The 24,924-nt window shown below is 39.9% G+C and overlaps 1 protein-coding gene across 2 annotated transcripts in view; it reads right to left on the reverse strand.

Moving 5' to 3' along the window:
• The window catches only part of jag2a (jagged canonical Notch ligand 2a), an 85,830-nt gene that overhangs the window by 20,867 nt on the left and 40,039 nt on the right, over window positions 1-24,924 (reverse strand). The window contains exons 4-14 of one of the 2 annotated variants that reach the window (XM_036575148.1): window positions 23,416-23,670; window positions 21,266-21,326; window positions 14,797-14,927; window positions 14,511-14,630; window positions 13,276-13,389; window positions 11,649-11,762; window positions 7,687-7,800; window positions 5,232-5,278; window positions 3,711-3,884; window positions 1,424-1,574; window positions 408-572 (exon numbers count right to left, since the gene is read on the reverse strand). In XM_036575148.1, the coding sequence (XP_036431041.1) occupies window positions 408-572; window positions 1,424-1,574; window positions 3,711-3,884; window positions 5,232-5,278; window positions 7,687-7,800; window positions 11,649-11,762; window positions 13,276-13,389; window positions 14,511-14,630; window positions 14,797-14,927; window positions 21,266-21,326; window positions 23,416-23,670 (1,446 nt within the window). The remainder of the gene's footprint in view (window positions 1-407; window positions 573-1,423; window positions 1,575-3,710; window positions 3,885-5,231; window positions 5,279-7,686; window positions 7,801-11,648; window positions 11,763-13,275; window positions 13,390-14,510; window positions 14,631-14,796; window positions 14,928-21,265; window positions 21,327-23,415; window positions 23,671-24,924) is intronic. The other variant, XM_036575149.1, reaches the window with a different exon arrangement.

Genomic DNA, 24,924 nt, shown 5'->3' on the forward strand with positions numbered 1-24,924 from the left:
GTGCAACCGGTTAAACTCTAGTAGTGGCAGTTTACATTCAAACTACGCTATGATTTAACTTACGTTCAGCTGGTGCAACTGGCTGCTGATATGCTGACAGATGAAGAGAAAAGCAGGCTCTGATATTAAATCCTCTCATTTTCGTGCCAACCATCTTAAAAAGTTGTACCCACCACCAGTGAACTGAATTCAAGTTGACCTACGAGTTTTTTGTTACGTTTATGTTTAGTGTGCACCCAAGTACAGGGTGTTCACACCTGTCAAAACAAACCGAACTAAAGAAGACGTCCGATTGGTCATCAAACAGGATGTGAAGACACTAAAAGGACCAGTGTTGGGACCACTGTATGCTCACACGTGCATGTTGTTTTCACAGTTTGAGCGAATGTGTTTATACTGTAACTCACTCTCGTGGCAGTATGTCCCTGTAAACCCAGGTTGGCACGCGCATGTAAAGTTGCCTCCCGATTGGCTGATACAGCGACCATGTGGGCCGCACACATTGGACGAAATATGCCACACCCCTTCCTCTGTGGCATTGGTCGCCACAGCAATGGTACAGCTGTCAATCACTAGGATAAAAACAAGAGACATATGAGGTCTTTCTGACACAGTGAGACGTCTTAACTCAAGTCAGATTATAGATAAAGTTAAAATGACAGCCCAAAATGATCAGCCAAGAAATATTTGGCGTCTCAAATTTGCCCTTTGAGTTTCGCAATAGAGCTACTCAATATGGCAAATGTGTGGTGGTCTAAGCATACAGGCTAGCTGCCTTATTGGTCGTCTGCCACAGCAGCTTGTACTGCAAGAACAATGTGAGCATCTCTCAAGAGTAATAGTCTGAGCCGCGTTAGCTTCGTAGCTCCAATTCAAAACTAAAGAAGCCAACTTCTGACACCAATGTTGTCTTGGCTGATGAACTACACTGGTTATTGGCAAGTAAAATTGTCTTAAATCTAGTCGATGTATCTGACATTCCTTATTTTAAGACTGTTGTAAGCTCATAATAAGATTATTTAACGTATTTAATGTCAATATCTCACTATATTGGTAAATAATTTTGCTTATTTTAAGAAACAAAATTATCTGCCAATATAGTGAGATAATTTTACTTGATATAATTACTTTCAACAACTAAAAACATATAGAAATAAGGTTTTTTAATCTTATAATATTCGTACGACCATCTCAAAATGAGAAATATCAGATATTTAGACTAGATTTAAGATGATTTCTTTTGTTAAGCTATCATTTTTTGCAGTGTACATTCAGAGTAAGGGGGAAAAATTTTAACCAAAGCTCTAACGGAATATAAATGTATTTTAAAATTATATCAGTAAATGTCTACCGGCAATGGGTTCTGACACACAATGTGCTTTAGATCTGATCTCAGCTGTCATTAAAGTAGTGCAGTAAAAACCTTGGCAGGGGCTGGTCTTGCAGTGATCTCGCAGCTGGCTGCAGGTTTTCCCTTCATATTCGTCGGCACATGCGCAGTAGAAGTCGCCCTGCAGAGTGTGGCACTGAGCTTTATTCTGGCAAGGGTTAGGAGTGCACGGGTCTACCTGCACCTGGGGGAGAGAGAAAGAGAGTATTATGGGATGAATCTGAAATGTAATGGGGGTAATGCAAGTAGGACTTTTCTGCTGCTGGAATTTTTCTGACGTTTAAACTGAGATTCCCAATATTACCCGAATGGTCAGTAACATTAGTGAAGCTGCGGCTAATGTAATAGCTACTCGAATCTGCTGAGTGATGGAAAGGTAATGTTAGCTATGATAGTGTTGTTTATTAAATAGCGTTGATGTGAAGATGATGAAGAAGTGTCCGCTGACACCGTCTTGCTTGTATAAGATGTTTATTACAAAGTAAAACAGTATCATATCAAGCACTATAAAGTACTTGAGAGGGGATCTGTGCCAATTCTGAAGTGTCCCCTCCAGAACAGTATAACCAGCTGCTTATATAGGGTGGTTGTTGTTGTTGTTGTTGTTGTTGTTGTTGAAAAAGGAGACAGAACATATTGTCCTTTTAGACCCTTGGACCTTTGGACCAGGGGCCCCCTAACTTTAACATTCCATAGTTATATTGTTAAACTAATCTGTGTTATGTATTCTATGATAATAAGGTCAGCGTCACACACAGCCTGAGCACCGATAGAGCTGCTCTTATTGCTCTACGCACAGCTGACTTGTGTACTTGAACAGAGTCGCCCACCGGGTTTTGGAATGACTGTGTAGAAAAATATCTCAGTGTCAGACACAAATGAGGACTCAGGGCTCTGTGACTGTCTGTGTTGTGTAGGACGGGACAAACAAGGCTATATTCACATAACGGGGCTCAATCCAATTTTTTTAAAAGTTGGATGTTGGCGAAATATTCCATTCAACATAAAGAGAAACTGGGTTTCTGTCAAAATCTATATGTTTGGAATGAACACATTTAGAATATATAATATAGAATGAATAATATAAATGTGATATAGAATAAAAAAGTTAAAATAGCATTAACTTAACATTCGCTGGCTTTAAATGAATAAAATTGAAATCATTTGAAATGAATAACACACTCTAAATTGATAAGTAACTTGAAATTAAAATAGCATTAACTTAACATTCACTGGTTTTAAATGAATAAAATTTTAAAAATCTGAAACCAATAACAGACATATTTCAAGTAACTTAAAATTAAAAGAGTTAACATTCACTGGATTTAAATTAATAAAATTGAATATCATGTGAAATTAATAACACTCTGAATTGACATATTTAAGTAACTTCAGCTAGGCTACAGCAGCTAGTGGCGTAGGCTACAGTGGTAACTGGTAAAAATGTTAAAAAGGCAGAAGCCAGTAAATGTTAAAATTTATCATTGTTATCTATCACTGTTGAAACAAAAATTGGCAAAATTTCTGAAGTTTATCCCTAAAACTTAAACAGTTTATCCCTAAAATCTTAACAGTGGAACCATCCTCACACAAATACAAACTAAAAAAGTCATCTGAAATTAATAAAAGTAACTTGAAATTAAAATAGCATTAACTTAACATTCACTGGCTTTAAATTAATACAATTTTAAATCATTTGAAATTACTAACACATTTGAAATAAATAACACAATTTAGTGATTAATAAATTAACTAATAACACAATTTATCAAATTAATCATTCAAAATAACACACTCTAAATTTCAAGTAACTTCAGCTAGGCTACAGTAGCTGGTGCTGTAAGTTACTGTGATAGCAAGGTAAAAATGTAGCCAGTAAATGTTCAAATTTATCAATGTTATCTATCAGCTGAAGCAAAAAATTGGCAAAATTTCAAAAGTTTATCCCAAAGCTTTAACAGTTTATCCCTAAAATCTTAACAGTGGAACCTTCCTCTCACAAACACAAACTAAAAAAATCATTTGAAATTAATAAAACACTCTAAAATTGACATATTTCAAGTAACACAGCTATGTTACAGTAGCTAGTGCTACTTCAACTGACAATTATGTTAAATGGGACTTTTACCAACATTCTGTACAGCTTGACCAACCCAGCAATAGTACCTATAGAAGACCTCATCTGTGGGTGGAGCATATATGCATATATATATATATATATATATATATATATATAGAGACCTCTTAAGCAACATGGCTTCTAACGTGAATGTAGCCACAAGGACTGCTGACCCGTCTCTCTGTGCTCTGTACTGCCCACCTGACAGTTCTTCCCCGTGTATCCATGTGGACACTGGCACTCGTAGCCGTTGTGTGTCGTCCGGCACTGACCGCCGTTCTGGCACGGGGCACTTGCACACCTGCTCTGCTGCACCTCACAGTGCTTACCCACGAACCCCGGCTGGCACAGGCACACGTAGCCATGGCGACCATCCTAACAGGAACACACAGTGAAGCTGAGAAACACCTTGCAGCGACTTATGACTGTGTTATGAACATTTCACAAGTTTTTCCTGCTTCCATAAATTCACTGATGCTGACTAAGACATCACTGACAGGGTGAAGACAGGACAGTTGACTGTCCTGTTAATATTTTAACCCTTATGTTCATACCTCGCAACACTCCGCGCACACACACCCAGTCCATTTTATTTCAAACAAAACAATACAATTAATACAACTCATTCCAGAAACACTGGACTACCAGGTGTCTACCAACCTTTGGACATTTAGTGTATTTTTTTTCCCTCATAATAGCTTATGCCAGTTTATATCTCATCGATGATCTCTATAAATAACAATACTTACCAGACCCGCTCTAGTGACTGGATCACTGGCCATCACTTTAATATTTATTACAACAGTTTTATTTGATGTTAATTCTTTTACTCTTCTATTCTAGCAAAATATTAGGTTTTTCTTATTGTTTACTATCTAAGTTTTCATTCTATATTATATATGATATTTTATGCCTGTTTTCTATTTGAGCTGCTATTTATTATTTATTTATTTTTAAATCATTTTTTTATAATAAATCTTTTTGTCTTGATGATTTTTATTTGTTTAATAGGTAAATTTCAAACCCTTGTAATTTGCTTAGCTACACTGTAAATGAGGGTCACGCTCAATTTACTTCCGAGTTGAAAAAAGTTTGATTGATTGATTGATTGATAGCTTGAGGAACATACCTATAAAGATTCTACAAATCAAACAACAAAAAACCTTTTAGCAAAATAAAATTGCATTAGTCCAGTAAAGTGAACTCATTCAATTCAACAAACCACCTAACAGGACAAAATCAAGCTGCCCTGTGAGACGTTCCTCATCAAGATAAATACAGCAGATCACACAGTCCTGTTTGAGTTTGAGGATAAAGAAACTGTGCTTGATTTTAGTGGTCAGCCTTGTCTTTCAGCTGTGAAACAGTTCAGCAAATATAGAAGGTAATTTGCTCCAGAATGATTATTTAGCAGGTGTGTAAAACCTATAGACACTGCAGAGTCATGCTGGATTAAAATCACAGATCTCGATGGTGATCGCTCGGCACAGTAGAGCACCTCCGCAGGTAAAACTAATCAAGCTCCGATAGGGATACAGACAACACTGAAAAAAAAACTTGCTTGAGAGGGTTTGAAAAGGCCTCGTCTGAAAGACCCTCACAGTTTCATGACCGTTTGTGGATCAGTGGAAGAACTAATGAACTAACTAATGAACTGAGGTGTGTAAAAACATTCATGTAGGTTTTATTGAAATGTCTGTGGAAGTCGGCCTGTGTGCTCACCTTGCATGTGCCGCCATTCTGACACTGTCCGTAACAGGTATTGATATCTGCAACAGAGAATCATAATCAGTAAACAACACGTAAAATCAAGAGTATTCAGCTTATAGTTTAAGACGCACTCTGTGATTTATATAGTTATTGTGTTTATATCAGTTTTATGGTTCACAGACGCCAAAAATGTCATATTGCTTGTTGGAATAGTCGTTCTTTTCCTTAGTTTTCACTTAAGGACCCATATCCTGGAAAACCTCATTTTTCTAATAAAATAATAACACTGACAAAAAAGTCAAAAACAGTTCAAGTTTCAAAACATTCATTCCTGCAGTCCCATGTAGTTCATATATGGAAACTGAGCTGCAAAATCAGCCTGTTTTAAATAAATGTCTTTGTGATGTCACTAAAACCAACACGTTTACATATATTGGCCTATTCCATTGGCTAAAGCAGCTTAGCCCCACCCTTTCACACTAAAGTTATAAGGGGTGTTTAGGCCTGGACTGCTTTTTGAATGAGGTACAATGCTGGACAGCCAATCAGAACAGATCTCATTTACATTTATATCAGTCTTAAAGGCACAAAACTATGGAACCTCGGGGGGGACGGAGGTAAAAATAAGCACGTACGTTTACTTTAATTGTCTGTCGGGTTTCTATGTATTGGATTGATGTGATAATGGACAGAGACGCTCATTAGGCCTGATTTTGATTTGGGGCGTTATGAACACACTGTAGCTCCTCTTCACAGCAGACAGCCCACAGATTCATCAGTGCAGCTGCAGTTTGGTGGAGAAATGAAGGAAGACGATAAACTACAACCACAATCTTCACCAAACTGCACTTTCTAATGGTTTCCCTTAACAGAGATGAAGAGGCAGAGCAGCCACTTAGCCTAGTTTCTGCTCGAGAGTCAAGCTGTTTGGTTTGCACAAATAAACATGCCAACAATTAAAAGGATAATATGAGCATGATTAAAAGAAAATGAGAGCATGAATTAAGAAATCGTGATCACAAATATAAAAACGTGACCATGAATAAAAGAAAACGAGAGAATGATATGTGCGAACTGCAAAATGTTCACTCAAATTAATTTTTATTTTTACCTCTGTCCGCTCTGAGGTTCTGTACAAAACAGTGTCTTTAAGTAACAAACACGACCTGTTTTATTCAATGGCATATGGAGAGTGAAAACAGTAAAACAAAACAAAACAAAACAAAAAAACAAATCACAGCACAAACTTTATAAATGGACCTCATGAGAAAAATTGACACACATAAAGGATTGTAGGATATGGGCCCTTTAATACTGTGAACTGTATTCACCTGTAAAAATCACAGAGTGCTCCTGTATCACCTAAAGTTTCAGTGATCTGCAGGCTGGTGCGCAGCAGCGAAGTCAGTCTGAACATGCGTGAGTTTAGATTGAATCTGGAACATGTTAGTCTGGGAACGCAGAGGGACATGCAGAGGGAGAGCTGAAGGAAACAAAGCCACTAATCTCTCCTTTCAGTGTGAATACGTCCTCATTCAATCTAAAACTGGGTTGGATAGGTTACTGACGCTGCAGAGAATACAGGGATGTTCAGGAGAGCTGAGCTCTCCAGGGAAAATAACCTGCAGAACAGGTACCAACTAAAGATCCATAACATTTTCTGAGAGGTTTACCATTTTTAATTTCTGATTATGACTTTCATATTTAAGTTGAACCTTTTTGCCAGTCAGTACATTTAAGAGAGAAGTCCATCAATTTTAGGTGAAAAATTCTGGATTATTTAACGGCCAAGATGTAAACAGAGTCATTCCGAGTGGTTTGGTGTGAAATGCTTCATTCTAGAGAAACGCAGAGAGTCAGAACTGTTCACAGTGGTGGTGATAGGAACCAGACGTCCGCCTCTAAAAGCTCCCTCACAGAAAGTTATTACATGAAATGGTTATGAATATGCTGAAAAAACAGTGTTTTTGGCCTGCAAAATAGTTCCCAAATAAACTATTCAGATTTACAATTATTGAACCATCATCGCTACATATAAAAAGTCCCAGAAAAGGGGGCTAAAGAGGCTCAAAGCTGAAAGAGCAGGATAGAGAAGAAGCAGACAGCAGGACTCTGCTGATTGATTGCACTTAAATCAGAGAACCTAAGCGCTGCTGATGATCCATTACTGATCTACAGAGCTGCCAGTTTATGGAAAGAGACCACCAGTAGTGGCCCAATGGTGGTCCTTTTCCATTGATGGACAGGGTGCAGGGGGCGTATAAATAGTGTAAAAACTGACCATCTACTGTCTTTAACTGTACACCTACAAAGTGTGTCTATATGGTAGGTGTTTCTGATAAAATGCCCAAAGCGTATAGGTACATTCTATAGTACGGGGTACCTAATAAACTGGCAGCTGAGTGTACACAGTGCGCTCAGACAGGACAGAGGCAGCGACAGGCTTTTACTGAGCTGATGTACTGACTGATGTTACAGTTCTGTCCCATCCAGCCTGGGTAGCAGGCACAGAGATATCCACCAATCAGATTTTTACAAGAGTAAGAGTTTAGACAAGGCCTCTTCACACACTCATTCACATCTGTGAGAGAGAGAGAGAGAGAGAGAGAGAGAGAGAGAGAGAGAGAGAGACAGATGGAGAGAGTGAGGAGAGAATGAAGCTTTAAAGCCCCGCCACCAAGTAGCATCAAAGAACATATGGTATGTACTCTGTAACATAAGAATAAACTACATTTCCCATGCTGCCCTGGGAGTAACACTAAAAAGCTGGTCGTGAGCTTGTTCACATGAAAATAGCTTCCCTCTCCTTTGTTATCTGCAAAGATGAGCTTCCTTTGCTTTACTAGAACTCAAGGCAAACTACTCCAACCCAACGGAAATGGGCCGCATCATGTGACTCCATCATCCTCATCATCCTCACTTTAACTTGTACTTACAAAGTAAAAAGGTAATATAATTTCTTGGTCTGTTAACATATTAAATCCTACAGGTTTTTGTGGAGCAAAGTAAGCGTGTTAACACGTTAAATCATTAATGCTACTTTTTTTTTAACGCTGTTAAAGCACTTTCCTAGCTTGACCCTTTAGGCCATCTGCAGTGGTTCAGGCTGAAGCCCAGCTGCAGCGCGCTGTATGCTGCTACGATAGAATCCACAACTGTAGTCCTCTCTTAAAGACAAATACAGCTTAAATGGCTTAAAGTTAGACCTTCAGCATCTTCAGCCAGCTACACTGGACAGTGCTCACAGGAGAACTATGGACAAATCAAGCAGCGGCAAGCTAACAAAAGCAAAGGGAAAGTGGGGCTCCAGTTCCCTCGAGAGTCCCCACTGTAACAAGAATCCATGATCTGAATGAACAAGAGTGAGAGGCTACAATCGTAGGCAAGGCGAACCACTGATTGTATATATGATATATATGATAAATACACTACATTGGATTAAATGTGGAGATGCTGTTCGTCGGAGATATGTGTATATGCTTCATATGAAATCATGTTTGTGTGAATCTTGTATGCATACATTGAAAATAACATAACTGAATTACTAAAAGTGATGTATACAATCTAATAATGCTTATTTTATCCACTCATACAACTAAAGCAAAATGCGCCAAATGCACTGGCACAACTGTCTAAGCATTGGCCAAAACATCAGGAGATCATGAGTTTGATCCCCGGGGATGCTACAGCCATCCGTGGCCAGGAGTACAAGAGAGGACAATTGGCCTCGCTCTCTCTGGGTGGATAGGATGGTCCTCCTCCCCATCACTCAGCGCGATGCTAGCCAGCGCAGGCCTCTGTTAGCTGATGTAACAGAACTGGTGGTTAGTGTTCTCCTCCAAGCGTGTCCAGCTGTCCAATGATGTTGCATTAGCAGCAGTTCGAAAAGATGAAGTGGTGCATCACAGGGCTTGGAGGAAGCCTGTACTAGCCTTCGCCCTCCTAGCGCTGGTGATATCTTGTGATTGGGGGAGACTTAACTAGTGGGTGGAACTGGACATGAACAAATTGGGCAGGAAATTGGAAAACAGGCCAAAAAAGACACAAAATAATATGATTAATTAATGACAGTTGATTATTTTAATCAAACTATTTTAATTGTAAAGTTTTAGTGACAGCGGTCACTTTAGGAATAAAGTCAAATGCCATAAACTTGATCCCATTGTTGTGATAGAACTCATCACCATCTGAACTTTTCAGGTTTCAGGTGTTTAAACCACATTTGGGCCAAAAGAGTTTCAATATGTGCTTTTAACAACAGTTTGGAGAAGAAAACCAACATTTAAAACCTGCGCTTTACACCAAGGAAGACACTTTGATATATATATATATATATATAAATATATATATATATATATATACACACACACACACATGGATGAGGAAACAGCACATTATGAATCTGACAAATAAAATTTTACTTACATTTTCAAAAGAAGGCCAATCTTTTGGCCAATCCAGAAAGCAAAAATCCTTCCCAGGATTTCGTTCCACCTTCTTGGCCTCTCTAATTAGGTCCAACCAGCAGCACAGGTGTCTAGGCAGTTGGAACAAAATCCTGGGGATAATTTTTCCCTTCTGGACCTGAATTTACCTCCCCTGCTTTTCAGCAGAGGTGGTTTACAGTTTACTCTGTAGCAGTAAATTCTGTTCGGACCGAGCCTTCAGCATATGGCTGAAGTTCTAGGCGGCTTCGACTCTGATCTATAAGGCCGGACCCCTGGATCCTGGCTGTGGTAATACAGATATAGGACCGAGGAACAGGGAAGAGATAGGGTGGTGTAGATTATAAAACATTCATCACTGGAAATGAAAGGTAGAGATGGGAATTTACACGGTGGTTAGACTGGAGGAGGAGGAGGTGCTTGTTCTCCATATCGTAGCAGGACACATGTATTGGCCAGAGTGTTTGTACATGGAAAACAGCGCTCTGGACAGGCAGCCCCGATCTTTGTAAACGTAACAGGAGCCCAGCCTGCGACACTGGAGCGGTCAGCGGCAAACAGACACCGCCGATTCACTTCTGCAGTGCACTTGTTTACGGGTTATTAAGCGGTCTCTCTTAGTGGACTAAACGTGAACGCTGGAGTAAAATACCTTACCCCCTTTGACTCTCTCTCGGCCGACCAAAGATAGCCCCCTGCGAGGGTATATTTAGCCCCCCGGTTGGCAGTTGCCGGGGCCGGAGGTATATATAGCTTTACTCAAATGGCTGGGCTTGGGTTACTGATAATGTACAGCTTTCTGTAACAGACATGCAGACTCTGCCTTAGACGTCCAATAACACACACACAAATGGACCCATGGACACACATTCACAGCCACACACACACAGAGTAATTGCTGGGTGTAAGATTTAAACACATTCAGTTACACACCTCATGAAATTAAACATGCAATCTGCACACGCAGAGAGGGGCTGATATCTGAGAGGAGTTGCCCCCCATTTAGTCACACTCTGCTGCATTAATCCTCCTTTCTGCACACGTTACAGCACGTCCTCCTACAGTCCATGCAAAAACTAATGCACGGACCTGTTGCATACATTAAAGGGGAATTCCACCAATTTTTTTTAATTTCTGTGTAATTCAATGGTTGATGTGCAAACTATGTCCTTCAGGGTGGTCTGATGTGAAATAGTTAATTGTAGAGAAATGTACTGACCAGGGCTGAACTATTTGGGAAAAATACCTAATTGCGATTTTTCTGATCGATATTGCGAGTGCGATTTAAATTGCGATTATTTTCTGTAAATTGAAGTCCAGGCCTTTTATTTTCATCAAGAAGACCAGAAGATACACTTGAACACTGAACATGCCAGACTGGCAATTAGGTGTGGTTGTGATGTCACAGCATATAGTTTTTGGTTGCTTCTAATTGGTCTAACTCATCTACAGGCAGCTTATAAGCTCTGATATTAGGTTAATTTTCCCCAGTGAGGACAACATAGTTAATAAAAAAATGACTGCACTCTTTTAAATTTCAGGTTCATTATAAAAACAATCAACCTTTCAGCCCTAGTACTGACTTAGATGTCTTCACAGTGGTGGTGATAGGAACCAGGGGTCACAATGTCTACAAATAGAGCCATTTTATTTAATATCCAAAAAGACCACTGAGTTTTTACATGTAATGTTGATAATTGTACAATTTTGGAATATTTGGGGCTTAAAGCATCCTGCATGTACGTCTCCGCTATGAATATGTGCAGCCCTAACCATTTAAACCAGCACTAAACTCTTTGCAACACTGTGAACAAGTTTCACTCTGAATGACTTTAATTAAATATTTAATTAAATACTAAATTAATTAAATATTAACCATTCAATAATGCAAAAACATAAAAAAAATCTGTGGAATTCCCCTTTAAATGCATCTCACCCTTTAAGTGAGTCTGAGGAACACAAGCACACACACAGTCTGTCCTACCTATCAGGCAGGTTTTCCCCGTCCACTGTGGTGGACACACACAGTCAAAGCCGTTGACCAGATCAATGCAGGTGCTGCCGTGTGCACAGGGACTGGACATACACTCGTCTTTATCTGGAAGAAACAAACAGAGCTGTAAATAATCACACATACACGGCGGCTTCACCCATAACATTGGAACATGCTGAGCAAGTCTGCTGAAGAACTTTCGGTAACACTTTTTTGGAGTGGTCATTTGTAGATGATTAATAAACTCTTAACAGATTATCAGTAACACATCAACAACATATCAGTGAGGCAGCTGTAGTGAAGCATCTGAATACACTGAAGTAAATATCTTGTAGATGTTCTGTTGATACATTACTTACATTAAGTAGATGTTAATATGTTACTTCCATTATGCAAAACCTAACCTTACCAACCTTACCCAACACCTAACCCTCACCCTGGCCCTAATCCTAAACCTGACCTTAACCTCAACCCAAAACCTAATCCTAACTCTCACCCTGGCCCTAATCCTAAACCTGACCTTAACCTCAACCCAAAACCTAATCCTAACCCTCACCCTGGCCCTAATCCTAAACGTGACCTTAATCTCAACCCAAATCCTAATCCTAACCCTGGCCCTAATCCTAAACCTAAACTTAATCTCAACCCAAATCCTAATCCTAACCCTGGCCCTAATCCTAACCCTAACCCAAACCTCAACCTAAAACCTAATCCTAACCCTCACCCTGGCCTAATCCTAACCCTAACCTAACCTCAGCCCAAAACTAATCCTAACCCTCACCCATGCACTACTCCTAATCCTAACCTCAACCCAAAACCTAATCCTAACCCTCACCCATGCACTACTCCTAATCCTAACCCTCGTATGTTTTTGATATGTCACTGAGAGTCTGTTGAGTGTTTATTTCATCTAAAAGAACCACTCAAAATAAAGTGTCACTGCACTTTCAGTCCATACCTTATTTGTGTTTACAAGTAGAAGAGGAGATATTTTAAGGAAGACCTATTATGCTTTTCCGGTTGTTCCCTTTTCTTTAATATGTTCTGTGTCTTTTTCTGCATGTAAACATTCTGTAAAGTCACTACATCAAAGTTCAAGCCAGAGGGAGAAACTCTTTCCCACAGAAACCGCAACCAGCTGCCTGAAACGCCTCGCTGGAATTCCAGCCCTTTTCCTTTGTTACAAGATGATGCAATCTGATAACACAGTCCTTACTGCCACAGTGGTGTAGATGCCACTTTTTAAACACTGAAGCATGTAAATCTATTCTAGTAGACCAAAATATAAAATTATGAACACTGAAAATTAGCATACCAGGTCCCCTTTAACATGATTGGTATTGATGAAAAACTGCCTTTTTTTACATTAAAACAAACAGTAAGGACTCCAGCCTGTGGGCACAGGATGAAAATAATAATAAATGTAATAAATACTAAATGTAATTAATTATGTAATGATATACTATGGAATTATGTATGTACTATAACTCAAACGTATGGCAAAACAATAACAACTCGAGACTTCTACAGGTCTCAGATCTTAGCCAAAGCTTTATTTGGGTTGAGTATCAGGACTTCACTGTGAAGGTGAAAGTAAAGGTGTGATGTGCTCTCTGACCTTTAGCACAGGTAGGACCCGTCCAGCCAGGGGGGCAGTGGCACTCGAATCTTGACGCCACCTCGTGACACGTCCCGCCATTGGCACACGGGTTAGACATGCACGCGTGCTCCGCTGCACAAACACACACACACACACACATCAACTGAGGTGTAAATCTCTGACAGTTCAAAGCATCATGAAATTTTTAAATTTCAACACGACACAATCTGATCTGGTTACTCAGATTCAAGATCATTTTTTAAATAAACTGTTCAGATTATTTTTTTTAAATGCACTAAATTCACGTGTGTGACTGAAGGAGTCTGTAGTGGAAGATACACAATTAAAACAATACAATCTTTTTTTTTTTATTTTATTTTTTTTTTTAATTTTGTGTCTGAAATAAGTCAGAATTTTATTCTGACCAAAAAACAAGCACATCTAATTGACTTTAGGGCGGCACGGTCTCACAGCAAGAAGGGCCTGGGTTCGATTCCCCAGCCGGGCGACCAGGGTTTGCATGTTCTCCCCGTGTGCAAGTCTTTCCTCTGGGTGCTCTGCTTTTTTCCCCACAGTCCAAAGACATGCAGTCAGGACAAAAGGAGATGTTAAATTGCTCCCTAGGAGTGTGTATGTCCGTGTGTCTGCCCTGTGATGGACTGGTGACCTGTCCAAGGTGTTTCCTGCCTTCTGGCCAATAAGCGCCGAGATAGGCTCCTGCACTGTTCGAGTTCTCGAACGGTTAGTCTCGTAAGGCACTAGTATTCAAATACTGAAACAACTATTTATGTATTCATTAAGTTTTTATCACAGGAAGACGATATAAAGGCCAATATTTCAGTAAAATCCAGATTTTATTATTTAACAGGGACTTTAATGTGACACTTTTGCTAGTATACAAGTAAGTATGTTTATTTTAATACATTTTGCTACTCACAAGTGTCTTAATGTGAGCTTGTTAAGGTCATAGACTAAGAAAGCAGAGATGGTGCTAACAAGGCTACGGGCTTGCAGATGTTAGCAAGGTCCAGAAACAGTGAGAATCTATTTCTGTGACAACTAACATGTTGGCACATCGTCTACTGAGGAGAAAAGACCTCATGCAGAAGACGACGAGTCCTCATCCGCATCCAACATACCTGTTCAGGCAGCCTTCGTTACTCATCCAGTGGATACCTGAACACTAGCTAACACCTCACTGATCTACATCATGTGTTTGCGTTATGGTGGGAAGTTATGAGAGGTTTCCTCACCTATCTCACAGTTCTTGCCCGAGTAGCCCTCAGGGCAATCGCAGTGGTACTCATCAGGCTCCGTGTTCAAGCACGTCCCTCCGTTCACACACGGCCGGTGGTTTCCGCAGTAATTCAGGTCTGTAAATCAGTGGAGTGAAAGGATGAGAGGAAAAATCAATATTACACGTGTGTATAAATCTGTACACCCATTCAAAGTTACATCTATTGTAACATTTTTCATCTACACCACAAAAGCTTATTAAAAGTTACCCGCATACTCAGCAATATGTGTGCTGTTGATCACCTTTATTGCACAGCAGGCCCCCCCAGTTCTTCTCACAGATGCAATCCCATTTCTTCACACAGGTGCCATGAACACATCCCGGATACGGCAGACACTCGTCACACAGCGGACCCTGCCAGCCATAATTACACCTGCAATGAGGAGCGGACTGTGTGAGACTGATACTGAAGATTCTCATCATTATGATTTTGCCTGATCCACTGGCTGATATGATCTCAATTAAATACACCGATCAGGCATAACATTATGACCACCTCCTTGTTTCTACACTCTTTGTCCATTTTATCAGCTCCACTTACTATATAGGTGCACTTTGTAGTTCTACAGTTACAGACTGTAGTCCATCTGTTTCTCTGCATACTTTGTTAGCCCCCTTTTACCCTGTTCTTCAGTGGTCAGGACCCCCATGGACCCTCACAGAGCAAGTACTATTTGTGTGGTGGATCATTCTCAGCACTGCAGTAACACTGGTGTGTTAATGTGTGTTGTGCTGGTCTGAGTGGATCTGGTGTTTAAAAACTCCAGCAGCACTGCTGTGTCTGAACCACTCAGACCAGCGCAACACACACTAGAACACCACCACCACATCAGTGTTACTACAGTACCTGATCTGTGAGGGTCCATGGGGGTCCTGACCACTGAAGAACAGGGTAAAAGGGGGCTAACAAAGTATGCAGAGAAACAGATGGACTACAGTCTGTAACTGTAGAACTACAAAGTGCACCTATATAGTAAGTGGAGCTGATAAAATGGACAATGAGTGTAGAAACAAGGAGGTGGTCATAATGTTGTGCCTGATCAGTGTAAACACCAACAGTTTGGGTTAAGCAGTGCTTTATGGACTGATATGACTGTCAGCTGTCTAGTCTGAAGGGTCAAATATATCTGACATGTCTGAGAAATCAGAGGCAGGATTCTTTCGGCCTAGCGATATATTAGTCAGCCACTAATATAAACATATTTCCAAATTATAGTAAAGGAAAGGAAACATAAACTCGGCTGAGAAGACTTCTTTTGAGCCTGAGTCTCCGCAGGACTTGAATAGAAGCAACACTTGCGTAGAAATTCAGAAAAAGGCTAAATCAGTTATTCACAACCCAAAGAATGATTGTTATAAACAGTATAAGACAGCATAATATTCTCATAAAAACATTTAGCTCTGAAATGATAACAAAAAGGTTCTCATGTATGTTAATATAGCATGGTTTAAGTCATGTTTAGGTAATAGGCAGTTCATGGTTTCACTTGGAAATGATTCATCAAAAAGATCTGCCATTTCTTGTGGAGTCCCTCAAGGTTCAGTTTTAGGGCCTTTGCTTTTCTCTTTGTACATGTCACCTCTAGATGATGTCATTAGGAAACATAATACTTTAATTTTCATAGCTATGCTGACGACACCCAGTTATACATTTCCATTCTTTCTGATGACTGAGACTCTGTAGACAGACTGACCCAGCTGTGTGTCAGATATTCTCAGTGGATGTTACAAAATTTTCTACAATTAAATCTCAAAAAAACTGAAATATTGATCGTTGGTACAGAAACTCAGAGAAAGCTCTTTATGAGAAACTTGGTTCTTTAGCTTCATACACCAAACCTGAAGTACGAGACCTGGGTGTGATCTTCGACTCTGAGCTCTGTTTTACCCTGCATGTGAACACAGTCGCTTTTTATCATTCGAGAATGTTATTATTTATTAATTTAGCTAAGGCCTGATAAAAAGTCTGATTTTAAGGGGTTAAAAATTCTAATAACTCTTAAAGGGCCCATATTATGGAAAACTGAATTCTCTTATTATTTTGAAATGAAAGTGCTTGCTGTAGTACGTAAACACTGTTCAGGTTTCACAAAATACCGCACACTCTCCAGTCCATACAGCCCACATATGTAACCTAAGCTGTAAAAGAGCCCATTTTGTATTCATTATTTTTGTGATGTCATAAAAACCAACACAAATTTACACATATCCACCTATACAGCCCACAGCAGTTTAGCCCAACCCATTCATCCTGAAATCACAAGGGATGTTTCAGAACGCACTGCTTTTGAATGAGGCACACTACAGGGCAGCCAATCAGGACAGAGCTCATTTACATACACCAGTCTGAAAGGCACAGTAAGGAAAAAGAGACTGTTTAATTTGAAGGCATAAACAGAGGTTGGAAAATGATTGTGTTAAAATGAATTAAAACTGTTTTTGTTACATGAACCGACACAAGCATGGACCGGATATGAGCTCTTTAATATTGTCTGATTTAATTAAATTTATATGTTAGATTTTAATGTCCAACTCTAATAGTTTTAAACAGTGCTTTACTGACACTTCTTAAACTCTAATAAACAACAAAAAGTCTACAATAAATAAAATGCATATTGTAGCACTGCAGAGCTGTTTTCTGTTAGTTACAAAGTTAATTAGTTTAATTACTTCATCTAAAAAAAGGCAGTTTGTGTCATTCATGTTATTCTCTTGCTAAATTGTGGATGGATTTTGCATTTTGTTATTTTAAACATATAGTTACATATGAAGTGGCTCATGCTGAATTATAGAAACATTACAGGTTGTCAATATCAGCTGATATTATCGGCCGACTGATATATCAGCCAAGCCCTACGTTCTTATATTGGTCTATTCATCATTAAATATTTACTCATTGTAAAGTACAGGTGTCAGTGGTGTAAAAATAAAGCTAAAAATAATAACAGATACACAAGATCACCAAAATCTTGCTTAGTAAAGCTCACCTGCAGATATCAAATAAGACATCACAACTACTAACTCCAGCTAATATCCACTGTGGACGACAGTCGGGATTAAAACAGACGGGCTTTTTTTTCCATCTGCAGTTGAGCCATCACTCCGCATCCACAACCACAGACAGCTCAGCATTCCACACCGACTGGAGGTCAAAGGCCATGTACACCATGCATGCTATCCAGACCCCCGGGGGAAAACGAGCTTCAGTACACACATATAGACACACAGCGTGCACTACAGAGAATATATAGAGAATATATCAGACTAACACAGACAGAGAATAGCACACTGCTGATGAAGTCTTCCGATTCCTTAATCAAATAAATAGAGTGGAGTGGTTTTCAGCTATTTCTGAATGACAGGCAGGTTTCTTCAAGGTTTTCCCACTGAAAGCAGTGCTGCAGTCATCCTTCTAGCACAGCCATAGATTTGAAAGCCTTTTGGTAGTTGCTGTGAAATCCAATCCAATCAGAGCTGTATAAGGACTCCATTTAAAACGCATTACACAATCACATTCCACGGCTTTTCTGCGCTTTTTTCTGGAGCCCAACAGTTGCTGCTCTGCCAGGTCACCCTGCAAACTCAGTAAGAGCACACATGAATCACGACGCATGCCAGTCTGGAGGCTTTTTTCCACACATAATATAAAAGAAATGCCTTTAGTTGTGAGGCTACAGAAACTGACTTTAAACTAGAAATGAGAGATCAGGCAGAAACACATCACGATGTTTGAAGACATTTGCGCAATCACAGTACTTTGATTTGATACTAGTAGTGCCAAATATCATCAAAAACTATAAGTACACTGATTTTCATTCAGCATTTCACATACTGCACGTCAGTAAATCCAGTTAAAGAGGAATTCCACCTATTCTTCATAATTTCTGCTAAATGCAATGGTTCAGATGTACGTTATTCAGAGTGGTTTGGTGTGAAATGGTTCAGATTTCTTTACAGTTGTGGTGATAGAAACCAAGGGTCGCCATGACTACAGCATAAATATAGCCATTTTAATTACTATCCAAAACAACTAGTGAACCTTCATGTGACTTCTGAGGTTTACATGGAATGTTGATGATGGTAAAATAGTCATCAAATCAAAAAAATATTTTTTAGATGCTATGTGGCCTCATAACAACCTGGTTGTACTTCTAGACCATGAATGGATTAAAAAAAAACTTTTAGGCCAAATTCATCTCAGAACTATTGTAAAACAATGTCTCAGGCTTTCTGTGAGGGAGCTTTTAGAGGTGGATGTCTGGTTCCTATCACCACCACTGTAAACAATTCTAAGTATGATCTTTAACACATTTCATACCAAACCACTGTAAATCACTTTGTTTACATCTTAATTTAATTGTGCATCTAAAATCTTTGTAAAATTGGTGAAATTCTTCTTTAAACATAACTAATTTGTTGTCTCTGTAGTGAAACATGCAGTTTGTTGGTGGTAATTGAGTACTGATGATGTCCAAACAGCGGTGATATTTATAATATCTTCATATTTCCCAGCCCTACTTTAAACTTCAATGGCTACAATCATCGCTGATGTACTCAATCAAGCCTCACTGACATCGGAATATTTACGGTAAAACACACATGCAGACCACACTCCCTCCCTCTCCCTCACACACAGGGTGTAGGATTAGCTAATCAGTTGGTTTAGCGTGATGTGGTGTTATTTCTGTGTCAGTGGCAACCTTGTTCCAGCTGTCTCCACATTTCATTCAGAACTATTTAAAGCTCCTCCACTCACTACAACGTACAGCCCAACTGCCTCTCTCACACACACAGACACACACACACACCTACTACTGACTGACCGCGCCCTCTGACAAATAACAGCACTGGACAATGGCATCACGCTAAGCCCACTTCGCCACAAACGCACACCGTTCAATCACCAAACCACACCAGCCTGAGGCCGAACAACATGGCAAAAATGCAACAGCACAGTGCTTTAGAACATATTCACACTGCGCCGTAGTTATTAGGGACGCAAAGTTCGGCTATTTATTTGTGACCGTTATTAGTCATTATAAGAAACGACTTATCAAACACAACACTGCACTTTATACGAACAAGGCTTTAGGATTTATTGGATGAAAAAATGCATCCTAACGTAACAGATAGTACAGTAATGTAATGTATCTAAGTTCTGAATACACAGTTGTTGTTTTTTTTAGAGTTTTCTTATTTTTACTAGGCCTGCCTTTTGAACTAATTCAGTAGAATGATCCACATATCGCTGCTGTCTAAACAAAACGGTAACTCCAAAATGGTAACTTTACAGAAAAAGGAAAAAAAACATACTTTACTTTTAATGTAAGTCAATTTAACCAGAATAGGGTGATAGGCATTTTCAATTCATGCCAAAAACTGAAAAATCATTAACACCTAATATATCTTGATTTTAAGCTTCTCTGAGGTTATATGAACAAAATGCACCCAAAAAAAGCAGTACATTATTTTATACAACCCCATTTCCAAAAAAGGTGGGACGCTGCGCAAAATGTAAATAAAAACAAAATGCAATGATGTGCAAATCATTTAAACCCTATATTTCATTGAAAATAGTACAAAGACAACATATCAAACGTTGAAACTGGGAATATTTATTGTTTTTCTAAAATTATATTCCCATTTTGAATTTGATAGTTTTTTCAGTGTTTGAAAAAAATCAAACAATTGGTTAAAAATAATTAATATGTCACAAGTGAGACGCCCCCCGCAGGTTTGCTGAAGTGCTTTGTTTGCTGTGGGTTTGTTCTGATTGCAGCCCCTGCTCTATACGTCACAGTAAAATATGATTGGTTATTTTGCATGTCAGGCAAAAGTCAGGCTGAGATCTGGCTTATGAGACTAGCCTACAGGTTACAGTTATTACAGCCTATTATTGTTATTGTGCTGTTAGGCTACATTAAATTGTCTTGTTTATATTTAACAACTCGGTTAGAATGACTCGGGTAGAATGAGAGTTACGCTCCTCAGTTTAACAAACAGCCATTTTTCAATACTGTCCAAAGCACTTTTATTATGAAAATGAATCATTTAGATTAATCCGTGCATCGATAAAATAATTTACCATTAAATTGATTACTAAACAGCAGCAGCTGTAAACACTGAACAAATCTTCGCGGCTAATCGTTTTGTTCTGCAACGCTGTCGTCTGCAGACTCAACACATAAGCAACCGCAGCAAAACAGAGATCGTGCCAAGTTCCAGGCCAAATACCAGCATGCTTTTGCTTCACCATGCAAACAACAAAGCAGGCCTTTTGCGGGTTTAGGCCTATTCAAAGCACCAAAAGAAAAAAAAAAGGTGGAAAAATTGGCACAACTTTGACCGTGGGGAAGAGAGAGGTGGAGGAGATGAATCATGTTATTGTGAGGATTATTTTATTTGAGCTGAGAGTCTCTGCAGAAGCCAATCCTTCTGCCACAGATCTGTATCTGTATCTAAAGGCATCTCACACACACAAGCACGCACATGGACATCCCCACAAACCTACACAAACAAACAAGCCATAACTAGCCCTCACTGAGACACTGCATCTGTAAAACACAAGCATGCAATGAAGCGAAAGATGGACAGAGCAAGTGGGAGATGCTACAGAATCTACACAAGACATACACACAAATAAAACAGGTGAATGAAGGGAGGATGTATAGAAATCAGCCCCAACAGAGGTATAGTGGGTTTCAGACTTACGTGCATTGTCCTGGTACCGTGCAGCTTCCATGTGACTCACTGCAGCCCTGCTTACAGATAGCTGCAAGAGAGAACATCAGAGTTACAACACAGCAATAAGCCACGAGAGACCGCTTCGCATTGTGCCTAACAGCACCCTTACCCGTGGTAAAATCTCAGGCGGCTTAGGCTACGTTCACATTACAAGCCTCGTTGCTCAAATCCGATTTTTTGCTCAAATCCGATCTCTCTGACACGATGGTTCACACTCGTTTAGGTAAGTGATTCAAATCTGTCATTAATGTGACGAACCGGCGTCCTGAAATGACCCTCATGAGCTCATCCTACTCAGTAACGTCACGTGAATGAATCACGTTCATCATCAGCACAAACTAACGAGCAGAACGAGCTTCGCTGAGAAGATCATTAACTCTGATCAGCTCTCAGCTTCATTATTAGAGCGAGACGAAGGAGAAAAAGGTGAGATATGTTGCTTTTCCACCGTTTACAGGCTTTAACTTCTGTTCGGCGCTGCTGCCATGGTAACGCTGAATGATGGCACACGCGCAGTGGAATTCCGATCTGAGTGTCACATTAAGGTCGCATGGCCACGAATCGGATACGTATCCGATCTAGGACCACATATGAAAGTGGCTCAGGTCGGATTTGAAAAGTTTTGCATGTCCACAAATCACATTAGTCACATTAAGGCAACGTGAATGTAGCCTTATTGCTTTTATAAAATGGCGGGCAACATAAACTATGATAAAATATGCATTTTTTCATAAATTAATTTATTATTGATATACATATGATACAAATACATGCAGCTAAGAAATAGTCATCTGGGATTCAGACACATCTGCACTCAATAAATGAGTGTAAATGAGCACTAATTGGCTGTAGAGGCTATATTTCCTAATCTTTCACAGCTAGCACACTATTTGGGATTCAGCCTGGGTTTGACGTGACTTCTGACTGAAACACAGACATCTGCATTTTGTAAGTCAGTCAAGTTCATTCTTTAGTGTTTTACATTGCCCTTTTACAGTGAAACATACCGTAAGTACTTTAATTCAAGCCTGTGATATTAATGATGGAGTTGTTTAGGCTGCTGGCTCTTTTAGCCTGTTAGCTCACTGACCAGCCTAGTTCTAGTTAAGAACATGAATCTCCAGCCCCTCAGTTTAAACAATAAATGTGTTCTTACTTCGTCAGTACACTTGGTGGTGGAACAGCATTAGAGTCAAAGATTATTCATTAACAGCACAAGGACTTTTCGTGCTGTGGCGCAGTGATACAGAGATCAGTCGCTGTGAGGCGGTCATAGGTCTGCCTATATTGTGGATTTTGCAATGGCTTCGAACATGGCTCAGCCAATCAGATTTTAGGACCGGAACTGTCCATTTTAAAACAGTGCATATACACTGAGCTGACCTACCTTACAGGTCCACTATATAGGTGTACAGTTACAGAGCGCAGCCCGAGTGTTGCTGCATGATTCATTAGCATCACCTCTCCTACGGATGTGCACTTTGACTATTTTTGATATTTGAGAATTCGTACGGGTTCATAAATGGATGTTTAGTGAACCAAAAGAAAGAAAAAAGACAACAAATGGACGGACAAAACTAATGCAGGGTTGTGGGCTTTTTTTAGCTGACAGCATGATGTTACTTTCTCATCAGTAATGAGATTGTCTTTAAAATGTGATTAGATTAAACACATTAAGCTCTTTTTTTTACCTTAAGAAGACCAGCACATCCATTTTTTCAGGCTTAAATGCTATATGCAGTGTGCCAGACTGCCAGTCTGTGCTAAAATCTTTAATTTCCACACTTAAAACTTGTTAAGATAACGTTAAATAATGTAGGATACGATTAAAACCTGTGATCTAGAAATCACTCTCTTTCAAACTGTGATTTCGACATAAAAAATGATTAGCTAGAGGGGAGTAAAGCCCCCCCAGTGCTGGGCTGAACGCAATCAAATCCTCACAGCAATGTTCCGACATCTAGTGCAAAGCCTTTCCCAGAAGAATAGAGGCTGTTACTGCTGGAAAGCAGGACAAACTCACTATTAATACCCTTCATTTCAGAAGAAACCTCAGACGAGCAGGTGTCTACAAACTTTTGGACATGCAGCGTGTATCCAAAGCTTCAGGCACACACCTTTCTTGCAGTCAGGTCCAGTCCAGCCCTCCAGGCACTGCTGGTTGCCGAGGTGATCGCACTCGTAGTGGCCGAAGTAGTCGTCACGTGGACGGCACTGCTTGTTGCACTTGTTGCTGTAGTAGTGGCGGTCGCAGCGGACGCGCACGCTGTACTGGAAGCTGACCGTCAGGCCGTTGTGTGAGATCACCTGTCGCTCGTCTCCGGGGTTCATCTCCCCACGATACACGCTCCGATCAATCAGCAAATCCTTCTCTACAGAAACACACACACAAACAGAACAACAGCCAGTCAGGGGCTGAATACAGAACTCAGCAACGGGTAACGGAGCACGCCGGCCAAAATTAGGCAGTGGTCCCCGCAGTGGCCTCTAGGGTGAGATTTTCAGGTTAAGAACTAGGAGAACCACTTTCTGATGATGTACTTTGAAGGTGGGAGGAAAAAAAGGTACAAGCGCTTTGGGATGTATTTTTGAGGACGGGCTGTTTCAAAAAGTGACTGCAGAAGGAAGGAAGGCAGCTAACGTTAGTGCTAGACAGCAGAATATCTCACCGCAGCTGTATAACGCAGCACCTGTGTTCAAATCATCACTACGGTGGAATGAACGATCTTTTCTTTACGACTGTGTTCAACCAAAGCAATAACATTCACTAATGCTAGCTTGGTGATCGTTATTAACCTGTAGATCACTGGCTAGGCTAGCTGATTGGTTCACACCACAGGGTTTCCCAATGGCTGATGTTACACTAATGCTAGCTGGTGATCGTTATTAACCTGTAGATCACTGGCTAGGCTAGCTGATTGGTTCACACCACAGGGTTTCCCAATGGCTGATGTTACACTAATGCTAGCTTGGTGATCGTTATTAACCTGTAGATCACTGGCTAGGCTAGCTGATTGGTTCACACCACAGGGTTTCCCAATGGCTGACGTTACACTAATGCTAGCTTGGTGATCGTTATTAACCTGTAGATCACTGGCTAGGCTAGCTGATTGGTTCACACCACAGGGTTTCCCAATGGCTGACGTTACACTAATGCTAGCTTGGTGATCGTTATTAACCTGTAGATCACTGGCTAGGCTAGCTGATTGGTTCACACCACAGGGTTTCCCAATGGCTGATGTTACACTAATGCTAGCTTGGTGATCGCTATTAACCTGTAGATCACTGGCTAGGCTAGCTGATTGGTTCACACCACATGGATTCCCAATGGCTGTATGATGTATTTGATGTTACACTAAGATCAGCACTATCTGAAAATAAAGCAGCCTGGACTCAGTTTTCTAAATGAGCTGCTTAAAGTGATAAAATTAAAAAAAAATGAAATTTACAGTTTTCCCATTTGCCTGAATGTATTCAATCAGCCAAAACATGAACAAAAGTATACAATGTAGATTTCAAGATGGTTGGTGATACTTTTCTTATCTATGCCGTTGTACTTTTGTCCATATTTTTAGATAACCATGTGTCATAATGTCATGAACCACATAAGCAAGTCTATTTGAGAA

Source organism: Colossoma macropomum, unplaced genomic scaffold, assembly GCF_904425465.1.
Source record: "Colossoma macropomum unplaced genomic scaffold, Colossoma_macropomum, whole genome shotgun sequence".
NCBI lineage: Eukaryota > Metazoa > Chordata > Actinopteri > Characiformes > Serrasalmidae > Colossoma > Colossoma macropomum.